At 44.7% G+C, this 12,669-nt stretch overlaps 1 protein-coding gene across 5 annotated transcripts in view; it reads left to right on the top strand.

Annotated features, from left to right (window-relative positions):
- Nucleotides 1–12,669, top strand: part of SBF2 (SET binding factor 2) — a 2,295,537-nt gene that overhangs the window by 1,043,646 nt on the left and 1,239,222 nt on the right. For all 5 annotated transcript variants that reach the window (XM_078680952.1, XM_078680953.1, XM_078680956.1 and 2 more), the window contains one exon: nucleotides 4,116–4,229. In XM_078680952.1, coding sequence (XP_078537078.1) covers nucleotides 4,116–4,229 — 114 coding nt within the window. The remainder of the gene's footprint in view (nucleotides 1–4,115; nucleotides 4,230–12,669) is intronic.

Raw genomic sequence — 12,669 nt, forward strand, 5'->3', positions numbered from 1 at the left:
AGAGGGAACCCTTTGCATTCTCTCCTAGAAGCAGGAAGTAAGGAGAGGGTAGTCCTGAGGGGCTTAAGACATAGTCTTCGTTCAAAAGTTCGATACAGGGTTGTAGAGCAGTGGCCCAATAATATAACTTTAAGTTGGGAAGAGACCAGCCTCCCCTCTCCCTGGGAAGAGAGAGGAGGGTAAGGGCCCTTCTTGGCTTCGAATAAGACCAGATGAACCATGAAAAAATTTGATCAAAAATAGCAAGAATATGATGATTAAAGCTTAAAGCAATTCCTTTAAGCTTTAATCATCATATTCTCGCTGTTTTCGATATCTAGAAGGATTTGAATGCTTTAATGTCACCACACCCGTCCCCAAACATGGGCGACCTTCAGGTGGCCTTTCCATTTGGGTGACAATTTCTTTGGGTGGTAGCGTCAAAACCATTACCACAAATAGTGCCTACTTTCAAGCCCTGATATACACTCGGGGTGCCCCCATTTGTTGGATCAATTTTTATAATAATTTTTTAACTGTACCGAATGTGAACTTTGCAAATCTTATTTGTTTGACTTGGACTCACAAAGTTCAACGGAGAACTACAATTTAGCTGGAATCTGCTTGGGTGGCAACTTTAATGTTGAGATCGCCGAGGCAAACAATGTGGTTGCCGTCCACCAACCCCTGGCACATATGTGCAAAAGGGCGGCTGGTTTACTAGTCTATTTGTTAAATCACAAGTTATTGAATGTGATGGACATCGCGGCCGTAAATCAAAATGACAGTCACCCAATACCCACCTATAGAGGCCATGGCTGCGCATCAATAATAGACTATGTTTTTATATCGGTTCCATTAGAAGATTTTTTAGCAAAAGCTGAGGTTAAACCCACCATGTACGGGGACCATAATCCAACCTCGGTCATACTTCAGGTCGCACCTTAGACCAGACTTTAGAAGAACCAGAGGCCTGCAATTTAGCATCCTCAACAGATAATTTAAGAGTTATTTGGAAAGCAATTGACAACACTAGAGTGTTTTTAAACATGTTAATAACCTATCGACTATTTGTCGATACTTCTCTGTCGCCCACTGACTCTAATCTTGAGGGAGTTATCGCCTTTATCCACTTATGTGCAGGCATCAAACAATTGATCTCAAGGCCTGCATCTAATAACAACCATAACCCTATTTGGTTTAATAGTGCTTGCTCACGGGCAAATAGAGAGCTCTGCGTTGCCCATGCAGTGGCACCAGGGATGAAAACCTTGTTCGTTTACTGAGGTATCAATATAAAAAAGTGACTAAGCAGAGGAAAGATGAGATCCTGAAAGAACAATGGGACAATTTGGCTTGTGCTGCTAGACTTAACAACACAAATGTTTTCTGGGCAGCAGTCAAAGACATGAGAACCATGGAACTCAGACTCACTTCCCTTAGCTGCAACATAACTAGCGAAACGTGGGAAGCTCATTTCTCCAAAGTATATACCGCCCCCGCCTCAGAGTGAGGATCTCACAGACATTGATGCTGCTACACGAATTCAGATATCTCTATCTGACGTTGAGGATGCCATCTACCATAGTTTTGGTAACAAGGCCCCTGTCCCCGATGGGCTTTCCATTGACCTTATTAAGCATAAACCAGAGTTCTGGGTGCCTCTCTTACTCAACATGTTTAACAACTTAACAAACACCCAAATTCCTAGTACTTGGTCGACCAGCATTATTGTGCCGATTTTTAAAAAGGGGGACAGATCCAACCCTAGCTGCTACAGATCGATCTCCCTGATTGATAAAACACTTAAAATACTCGGGAGGGTGCTATTTAACAAAATCAGGTCTTGGGCCGAGGAGGAAAGTATCCTAAATAAGTGTCAGCTAGGTTTTAGAAGTAATTTGGGATCCGTGGAACAATGCCTCAATGTTACCTTGATCATCGGCAAATATACAATTTACTTAGCCTTTATGGACTTTACCTCAGCCTTTGATTTTGTTAATAGATCACATCTATGGTTATGCCTTTTAAAATATTGTGAAGAAAACCTGTGCACACACATAATATTCAACATATAATATGACAATTTGCGTGATTAAGAACAGAAAAGCAGTTGACGCTTGTCGATCTTGTTGTTTTTAATGCGCCAGCCGACACGTGTTTCATTGGAGTACAGTACACTCCAATTCTTCAGGGCTAGATCCTAATAGATAAGAGAAATCAATCCCCCTAAACTGTTGATAATTCCAACCCAGTCAGGGTATCTGAAGATTGTCCGGCAGGTGTGGAAGAACCGTCAAGAAAGAACTCTGTAGCGGTGTGATCGCTAATCAAAGCTGATAAGAAATGCCTGGACAGACGTGGCTGTAACGCCCACAGTTGGTTTTGAATATACTGTGACTTGAGTAAAGTCGCTCTAAAGTTCAAATCGCTCCACAATGGCCTGTATGTCTGTCCAGTTCCGAATACGGCGTCCTCTTTGAGGCAAAGTGAAACCCCGAGGAGGACGCCGTATTCGGAACTTTAGAGCGACTTTACTCAAGCTATCACACAATGCACTATTACTAGTAAAATCTGTCTTGACAAAACTCTTCGGTTCCTGGAGGTTTCTAGTGTCTCAGGCAGGGATATGTTTACGGAAATTAACTAGCCCTATTTCTGGGACCTGCTCCTCTTGCTGACTAGGCTGGTACCAAACTGGCAGCAGTTGGTCCAGGGAATGTAGGCTACTTTTCTCCAGGTTTCCTAATAAACTGAAATATAAATTGGCACTACTCACCCTGGTCCCTATAGAGTTAATTACGTTCCTGAACCCTCCACAGCTGTCCTTCCTGAGCTAAGAGGGTTTCATATCTCGCCTCCAAGTCTTAATTCTAAGAGACCAAAAAGATTGTTTCTTCTTTTGGAGCACATTTTACAATTGAGTAAGGGGAAGCAAAGATAGAGGCCTGTTGCTGGCATGCACATGCTAATTACCCACTGGAGAATTAGAGAGACAAAGTCGACTTAAAAAAAAAAAAATTCTTTCTAAATTGGTATTCAAAATATGACTTCACCAATTAATTGGATTTCAATAAATATTCAAAATAGTGGTTGAATCGTTCATGTAGCTTATCCCAAATGTGAGGTAGCCGAAATAGTATTATTCACAGATCAGCTATATCCCGTTACAGTGAAAATAGCTTTTGGAGGATAGTCACTCTAGGTATGTGCCAACACTAAATACCAGCATGTATCACTAGACACCATACTTTGTGGGCTACAAAGCCTACTTAGGGCTGATTTATATAATTTTTAAATGTAGGGTTCTTTTCTGTATTTTTATTTTTATTTTTGATTGGTTGCCTTCTCTTTTAGGAGCTGTGGCAGTCAGAATTACACAATTGGCCCATGTTTTCTTTGTCATTCTAGTGGATGGCGCAACACGTGCTGCAATCCACAGGTGACTTTTAGCTTTCCATGCCATTAGTATTTTTTTCGGCACCATGTACTATGGTCTGCTGGAATGTTGAATATTCCAAGAAAGGATTAGTCATTTTTTACGATCCATTTAGTGGTCAGAGCTCATACTCTAGGCACTGGACAGCAGTTCCCTAGTGTGCGGAGTTGAAATACCAACAATACCAGTCAACAAAAAATGGTAGTGAAAAAGGGATTTTCTCACAAATTCTATGACTTTCCTCCTTTAGATTTTATACGATTACATATGCCACATACAACAGAATTTCTGTATTTTAACCTGTGCTTTTCTTTTATATTGTAGAACTGGTTGTCTTTAATTGAAATACATTTGTTTGCTATAAACCTCTTCTGGATGAGATGTTCTTGTAGTTAATACTGGGGTCAATCCTGGTCACTTAGGCCCTCATATGTCCTGAATGGCCGGATTTAAAATGCTAAGCTTAAAACATCTGTTTGTATTTCAGAGCACGGTGGGAATGATTTTACTATGCTTGCGTTTAGCATGATGTCTCCATACAAGCAATGCATAAATGGCCATACAGGTTTTTTTTTTTAGCTTTTTGTTTACCATGATGAAAATAAGCAATGTGGTTTTCGACAAAGCATGTACTGCTGCTCAATTTTGTTCCATAATGTTAATTCATTTAATGATTTATTTGATTTGTCTTTTTCAGTTAGATGTTATTATTGCAGACCTGGATGGAGGCACCGTTAAAATACCAGAATGCATACACCTGTCTAACCTCCCAGAACCCCTTCTTCATCAGACGCAAACAGCTCTTTCACTTGTACGTCAATAACCATAGTGCTGTTCTCTTCCTGATGCTAAGTATAGAAAGTGTGATTGGGTGACATTTATTGCTATAATAAACCTGTATAATATGTTTAATTACATAAAAGAGGAGTAATGTCCTATTTTGTATAGATAGTTAACTGAAGTATGTCAACCAAATATTGAAAGAAGTGCACTAGAAACTAAATGCATCAGACTTAATAATAAAAAAGCTACTTATGTGCAGTTGGTTTTCAGGTTTTCTCAACTGGTTACACCATCGGTGTGTCCCCGCGATGAGATGCATGCTCTAGGGGGGAGGCTGCGGCCATCCGCCTGTAATGCTATGATGTGCAGAACTAGCTGACAGTAGCCCTATCCAGTTTGCCTGAACAGTCATGTTTTCAGCTGTTTTTGAAAACTACTTTCGCATGGTTCTATTCTTAGATCTAACAGTAGGCGTTCCACATTTTGGCTGCACAGTACCTGAATGAGCGTGCTCCCATTCCTGCTCTAAATATTCTCGGTATGGTCACCAATGCCTTACCCATATATCTTAAACTCCGTTCTGAGGTGTATTGGGTTGTTAACGGTTGTAGGTATCTAGGGCCTTTCTTCAATAGAATACGGTGACAGTTGCACATTGCCTTGAATGCAACTCTCCTTTCTACTGGCACCCTGTGTAATGCTGTCAGGGCCTTCTTCGTATTTGCTCTTCTCGGAAGGCCCAGTACCATACGCGCCGCCGCATTCTGTACTCTCTGTAATTTGGCAAGTCCCTTTTTACTCGCACCAAGATATAGTACATTCCCGTAATTCTATTGGGAAGTTATTACTGCATGTACTATGGTTTTCCGGACATTTGGTGGTGATAATTCCAGGACCTTCCTCACGATTTTCATGTTCCCGTAGAATTTACCTGCTACCTTCCGAATCTGACTTTCAAAAGTCAGCCCGGAATCAAGCCATATTCCGAGGTTTTTTACTTCTGTTTTGGGGGAAGGCAGTTGGCCTAGTATTTCAGGCCACCACGCGGATGACCATATGGATAGCACCCTGCATACCGCCATTACTTCCATTTTACTCCCGTTTAGCTTAAGGCAGTGGTTAGACAGCCAGTCTGCCAACTCTTCTAAACATTCGGAGAACCGGGTAGCTGCTTGGCCCTTGTCTTGTGCTAACATCACAATTAGTTGCCTATCGTCTGCATAGGAGACAATCGACACCCTATACTCCACTCGCTCCGCCAATGGCCCCACATAAATGTTAAACAAGGTGGGGCACAAGATTGAGCCCTGCAGGACCCCTTGGGTCAAGGGAATTTTCTTAGATAGATATGTTTGTTGCGCAACTTGGAAGCTCCACGTGGAGAGAAATGATGTCAACCAGCTCAACGCCTTATGCCACACGCCTCCAATCTTAGAAGGAGCAGCTTATGGGAGATAGTGTCAAATGCTGCACTGAGATCTAGTAGAATCAGTGCGGCCGTTTGTCCTTCATCTTCATATTTCCTCTGTGTTTCTGTGGCTATGAGTAATGTTGACTCCGAGGAGTGGGCCACTCTGAAACCTGATTGGGAGGGATGCAATAGGTCATTTTTGTTGATGTGATCTATCAGTTGTTTATTCGTAGCTTTTTCTTCAACTTTGGCCACAAACGGTAGCAGTGAGATAGGGCGTAGATTTTCCATTACTGTGTGCTCCAGTGACGCCTTCTTTTTGAGTGGTTTCACAATTGCCTGTTTCCGTTTTGTGGGGACCACACCATTTTGGAAGGAGCGTGAGACAAGTTCAGAAATATAAGGCATCATTAAATTTGCTCCCTGCATTATTATCTTCGGTAGAGCTGGGTCCAAAGGGGATCCAGATTTTATCCCATTTGCTATGGTAGTAATTTCCTCTAGTTCCTGGATCTTAAATTCATCCAGAGTTACCCCAGCGAAATGTATCTGGCTATCACATGTTATGCTGGTTCCTTCCCGTGCTTCTATCGGGAAGGTGTCGTAGATTTTTTCTACTTTATCTGAGAAGAATTCAGCCACCTTATTACAGCTCTCTTCAGAGGCAGCTGTGTGTGGCAAGGTCGAAGTAAGGGACCGGAGACCTGGGCGTGTTAGATAGGGTTTTATTTTTTTTAACACTTTTCTAGGACGATTACTGAGTCTTTCTCTGGTGTGCTGATCCGGGTCCGTGGTGGCGATACAGTCTTGGTAACAGTTGTTCCCTCGTATCTCTCCTTGTCGCCCTTCCTTTCAGGTGGGCGTAGAAGCCTCCAGCCAGTTACATGGAAGAAAGAGAGAGATTGTGTCAGGGACACCTTCCTCAATCTACCGTTTGTATACCCAGGGAACCGGGAAGTGCAGGGATCACCGAGGTGCTCTCGTGCCTGTACTACTATACTTGGAGTTGGACAGTGCACTGTGTAGGAAAACAGGTGATGGTATAGGGGAGTTTGAGGGTAACGCAAGGTTAGGTAAAGGAGGTTCGATGCTGGAGTGGAGCCCTGCTGTTCAAGCTTCTACCCGACAGGGCCTCCCCGCCTCCCTCCCCACCCTGTGAACCTGGCCAGTACCTGGTTCAGCCACGCTCCTCCGGGACCGTGGCTCGGCGGCTCGTGGTGATGTTGGCCTCCAGGCAATGTCGGGGCTTCTTTCGGATCCGGTCTTCTTTCCGCCTTGTTCTCGTCTGCTTCTCCTCGGTGGTCTTCTCCAAACGCTGCAAAAACGCCTTCCTCTCTCACTCCTCCGGTGTCGTCACACACCGGTCCAACTCCTTCCCCTTTCTTAACCAATAGTGTTGTGCTTATGTAATGAGGGGGAGTGGCTTCATAGTCTTGGAATCCCCAGTTAAAGGAACCGTGGATATTTTCTTCCGGACTCGGTGTCGGTATCGGAGTGGTATCCCAGTTCCACTCGTCCTGTGGAGAACGAACAGAAGCTGATGGAGGGGTAGGAACTGACCACCAATCACTGTTGTCATGTATTTCTTTTGGCAGCCGGCTCTCATTGTCACACTGTGTCACTCCTATTTTCCTGTGTTGTTTGGGACTTCAGTATCACGAACATTTCTTTCTGGGCATTGCTAGCCTCTTCTATTCTTTCAGTGTAAAATTTACATCTGGATTTCTTAATTAAGGATTGATATTGTTTTAATTATTTTTTATAGTTTCCTTTAGCCTCATTGCTATATTCCTTCCTCCAGACTCTCTCGAGCTTTTTGTATTTTTTTTGGCTATCATTAGTTTTTCATTAAACCAATGTGCTGTTGTATTTTGTCTTTTTGGGGTCCTGGTACTCCACGGTGCTGTTTCATCTAATGCCTCTGTAATCCAGGCTTCCAATTGATTGTTGACTAAATTGACATCTTTGTCTAAGATGGGCTTTTTCTCCATCAGAGCCAGTGTGAAAGAATTGGAGTTGAAATTCTTGCACTTCCTAGTAGTAATTTCCCTAGTTGGTTGTTCTACCCTCTTCCTGTGGGTAGGCACAGAAAACTGGACTAGATAGTGATCCGACCAGGGAATTGGCCATGGTGTTTCAACCTCTATATCCTCAAAGTTAGAAAAAATAAGATCTAGAATCTGGCGCGTTTGTGATTCTACTCTTTGTACTAGGTTCAGAGTCAGTAGGTTGTTGCGGAGAGTGGATGCTTCTTGATTCTGCTGGTTATCAAAATGTATATTCAGATCACCTAGCACCAAAAAGTTTTTATGTCGGAGGGCAGGTTGCACTACTTTCTCTTCCAGGCTCGCCTCGAATTGTGACCCCGGGCCTGGTGGGCGATAGATTAGAAAGCCGGCTAAAGTCTTATCTACTGTTGCCGATAGAGAAAAGAGGAACGCCTCACATTTTTCAAGGTCGGCTTGTTGAATTTCACACTTCATTTAGGATTTAAAAATAATGGCAATGCCCCCTCCTGTTTGCCCTTCCCAATCCTGCCTTACTAACATATATTCACTGCGGATTGCGTCCAGAACGTCTGGGGTGGAGCTCTCATTAAGCCAGGTCTCAGTCAGGAATAGACCGTTCAGTGATCTTTCCCTTAGTAGGTCCTGTGTCTCATATTTGTGTTTCGCTAATGACCTACAATTTAGTATTTCTAACTGCAGCTTATCTTTATTGTTCTTCTCATTATTAAACCTTGGGGTCATGTTACAACACTCACATTTCAACTCCTTACTATCTATATTAATGTTATTTACATGATTTATCAATGGGCATTGATAGTCTACATAGCTCCTCAGCTGTGTACCTAAATCTCTTTTGTGGCTCAACAGGACCAGGGGTCCTGGCCCCTGGGCCCTGTCTGGCGCGGACGGACTTGCCTTTGGCACGCCAGCGGCGCGCTCGCTGGGTGGCCTGAGACACATGGGTCTTAATAGTGGAGCGGGCGGGAAGTTCCTGCTCCGCCTCCCTCCCCGGAAATGATGCTCTACGTAAGGTCAGGCACGCCCTCCACACAACGGCCAGGATGGACCGGGGCGGGCAGCAATTAAGGTAAACACATGCAAATTGCAAACAGTTACAGCTAAAACAGTTCAGGATATGTTTGTTAAAATAAAGTGCGAGTTTTCAGTTTTAAAAAGTTTAGAAGTTAAGGCGCACACCAGCGCTCTCACCAGAGTGAATTCTAAAGTACAGTTTCAAGGACAAGTGGTTTTTGTTATTTGACCGTTTCAATGACCAAATAAGATGTCATATAGTGCAGTTAGTGAGAATAATGTGTACACTTGTGCACAGTTTCAACTCTTTATGGCTTCCCAAATCATAACAACGGTGAACAACAAATAAAAATCCAGTGAGTTCTAAATGCAGCAAATAGGTAACAGAATAACAGAAATTCTTTACTGTGGTCTAAAGTGAAAAGGAGTAAATGTGGTCTTTTTAATGTGAAAGTATCGTATTAAGAATACAACAATACATGCTTCATTTCGGGTAGTGGTTATATGGGCTTATGGTAAGTACACTGTATCTTAACTAGCACTACTTTTGACTGGCAAATCACTGTAATTAATTTTAAATAGCAAATGTTGAATGTTGGATTTCTTCAAATGACTTATAATCAGTCGCCCAACTTCAATTAGGTACATTAACTGAAGCCACAAGCCATACTATAGAATTCTATAATGGATTGATACATACAGTCACCTAACCCATACTGGGTATACTGTTGGAAGCCAGTCAGGAAGACATATTGCCAAAAGGTTTGAGAGTAGTATCCATAGGCTTGATAAATAAGAAAGGGAAGAGAGCAGATGACTGCTCATCATATCACCCAATATCTTTACTAAATGCAGAGACCAAGGTCAATGCCAGTGTTTGGTCAGAATAGGCCAACACCAATGTCCCACACCATGCGCTATCAGGAATTCTTTCAGTTAAATCTATTAAACGTAATCTATGTAGGCGACATAACAACCTGTTATAAGTGGCGGTAGGGGATCACAGAACTGATGGCCAGAGCATCACTCAATGCAAATAAGTGTTTTGATGGATACTTCTAACTACAGATTTCTCATCTTAAAATACTCCCCAGGTCGCCAGACTGGTTCCTTCGGAAAGCTTTTGCTGGCAATGCTCCCATGCGCCGTTAGGTGGCACCAGGAGGCTTCCTGTTGCCTCACAACACCCCAGAAATGGCGGAGTGGAACTGCATATAAGTATAAGTTCCACACCTGCGTACTGTCATCATTTCCTTTCCTTCTGTGGCTTCTGATGCAGATCGGGAGCTTTGCTTCTAATTCAGTCAGTCTTCAGATGTCTCCTAAAAGAGAAACTTAGTGTGCTAAGGGGTGAGGTCCCCCTCCTAAGACTACAAGTTTCAAACCATGCTATGTTTTTTGGAAACAATTGTTGGTCACCGACCTGAATCCGCTGCTTCTCATGTATTTAGGCATGAAAACAACTTAAAGTTGTGCAGCAAATGTGCCCTCATGTACATTAAGGTGATCCATGACTGAAGTGAAGCTGTACATTGCCGAACACAAGAAGAAATAGCGGACATCACAAACTCCTGCACTAAGTTGAAGGTTCAGACATGCTACCGATCTTGAGGTCACTTAGGCAAGAGGTAAACTTTGTGGTCAAAGGCCTCCATTTAGTCCAAATCCAAACGCAAGCACGAGAAGGCGAAGTAGGACTCATCTACATCCTGCCACTCCCTATTGTAAGAGAATGTAAGACAGTGTCTTTGCAGATCTCTGTTGTAGAGCTGATTCCTCAGTTTGTCCCGATGTGCCCAGAATTTTCCAGACCATTGGCAACACTGCAGCAAGTTGATGCCTTTAAGAAGACTATGCTGAAGATATTTCACATTCTTCTGGCTCCCTCTGGCACATCTTAGGGCCCCAAGGATCCGCTGCAGCCTTCAGTCAGATTACCATGTTCGTACCAGCTCCAGTGCAGACATTTACTCCAGCTGCATGACCTAAGTTGGTCCCTCCCTCATTGACGCCGGTACCAATGTCACCGGAGGAGGAGCTGGTGCTGGTTCCAATATCCGACTCTGAACTGATTTTAGCCAGGCTCTGATCCTGTACCTCTACTAAGGCAGGCGTGCTATCATAGGCTCCATTATCTTTTTTAGCTCCGATTGTGTCCAGAGCTTGCCACAAGCCAGAGATGATGTTAGTGGGGATGGAGATCATTTACTCCTTTCTTCTCGTGACACTTTTTAGACCTCCAGTGGAAGAGAGTTTATCCCTTCCAGTGAAAATCCGATGGGCGGCCCTATTGAGATTAAGACAAAGAGGAACTCTTACAGCCTGGGCCAGCCACATTTTTTAATGCCTTCACTGACATCTTAATGGAAACCTGGTCAAAGCCCTGTTCTTGCTCACCGCTGAATAGGCCAGTGGCCAGACATTACAAAGTAGTGACTGGCGCCCCTGATTTGTTTTTGAACACATATTTTTTATTGTTTTACATTACGATGGTCAGTTAGACTACTGTGCAGTCAGCATTTACATATTCAAAGCCCTTCGAATTGCCCAATTGTGGCGCTTCAGGTTCGCCCTTACTGATTGGTGCCGGTGTAGGCGGGGTCGCCTCCCCCTCGAATAGACTCACAGACACTGGTAGTTTGGGTTACGCAGGTTTTATTGACTTAAATGTCCTTTTTCGGTGTATGGTTTTCAGGTAGTATGGCAGGGGGCTTTCTGAATCCTCAGCGTGTCTTTGCTGGCGTTTCTCCGTCGCTTTCCGCCGCTCGTCCCGGTGTCTTCTGGGACTGGTGGTCCGGACCTCTTCCTCCACGATGTCGGGGCATCTCGTCCGTGCAGGGAAGAAAGACAGCGGTGTATTAGGGATCTGTTTTGCTTATCAGCACGGGGAAGGGGGTGAGGGAACACACGTGCACAGCTAGTCTCCTACGATCCACGGTGCCGAGGTAGTGAGGGAGGGGTAGTGCACAGGATACGAACGAGTAGCCGTTATGGGTGTTTACCCCACTTAAAGCCCGCCCAGCCCGAAAGCCTTGATCGTACCTCTGGTAGCCACACTTCCCTTGAAGTGTGGCTGGGCGAAGCGCCTTCCGGTTGGCCTCCTGGCTTGCTGGGTTCTGCTCCTCTGGACCTTCCGCTTTCAGCGCTCTTCTCTGCCTCCGTAGTCCGATGTCCTCTCTCCTCCGGTCTCCTCTCCGCCTCCGTCCTCTGATGTTCTCTCTCCTCCGGTCTCCTCTCTGCCTCCGTCCTCTGATGTTCTCTGTCCTCCGGTCTCCTCTCCACCTCCGTCCTCCGCTGCTCTCTCTCCTCCGGTCTCCTCTCCGCCTCCTGACTCTGCTCCGCTCCGCTTTCGTCTCTCCTCGGCTCCCGCCACTCCTCTGCCTCTGCTCTCTTCCTCCTCTTCACCTCGCCTTCCGTCGCTCTCAACTCCGTCGCCTCCGGGTGTAAAACACACCTGTGTGCTTTCCTGTGCGGCTTTTACCTGTGATGAGGGGGTGTGCCAAGTGACGCTGTCCTGTTCCAACTCCGCCCAATTAAAGAAACAGGGCTCACCAGTCTCTTCCGGTTCTGAGTCGCCGAGGACATCTGTGTCTCTCCAGGCCCCTGTGTGCTGTTTAAAAAGAGGGGAGATAGGTAAGCCAGGCGGATCCGGGTCCTCCCCGTTACACCCCTCCCCCCTTGGATTCTCCCGATCGGGGAGAGGATAACGGGAGAGGTAGTCAGCGCTAGCGTTGTCCTTCCCTTTTCTGTGCAGTACTTGGAAGGAAAAAGGTTGCAAAGAAAGGAACCACCGCATCACTCTTGGGTTGTTGGATGCATTGCGGCTCATCCATTGGAGAGGGGCATGATCGGAATACAGTTTAAATGGGTGTCCCTCCAGGTAATACCGTAGCTTGTCTATCGCCCATTTGATAGCCAGGCATTCTTTTTCAATCGTGGGGTACCTCACCTCCCTGGGAAACAGTTTTAGGCTGATAAACAGAATTGGGTGCTCTATCCCCTCTTTGGACACCCGA

Source organism: Lissotriton helveticus, chromosome 3_1 (genome assembly GCF_964261635.1).
Source record: "Lissotriton helveticus chromosome 3_1, aLisHel1.1, whole genome shotgun sequence".
In the NCBI taxonomy this organism is placed as follows: Eukaryota; Metazoa; Chordata; class Amphibia; order Caudata; family Salamandridae; genus Lissotriton; species Lissotriton helveticus.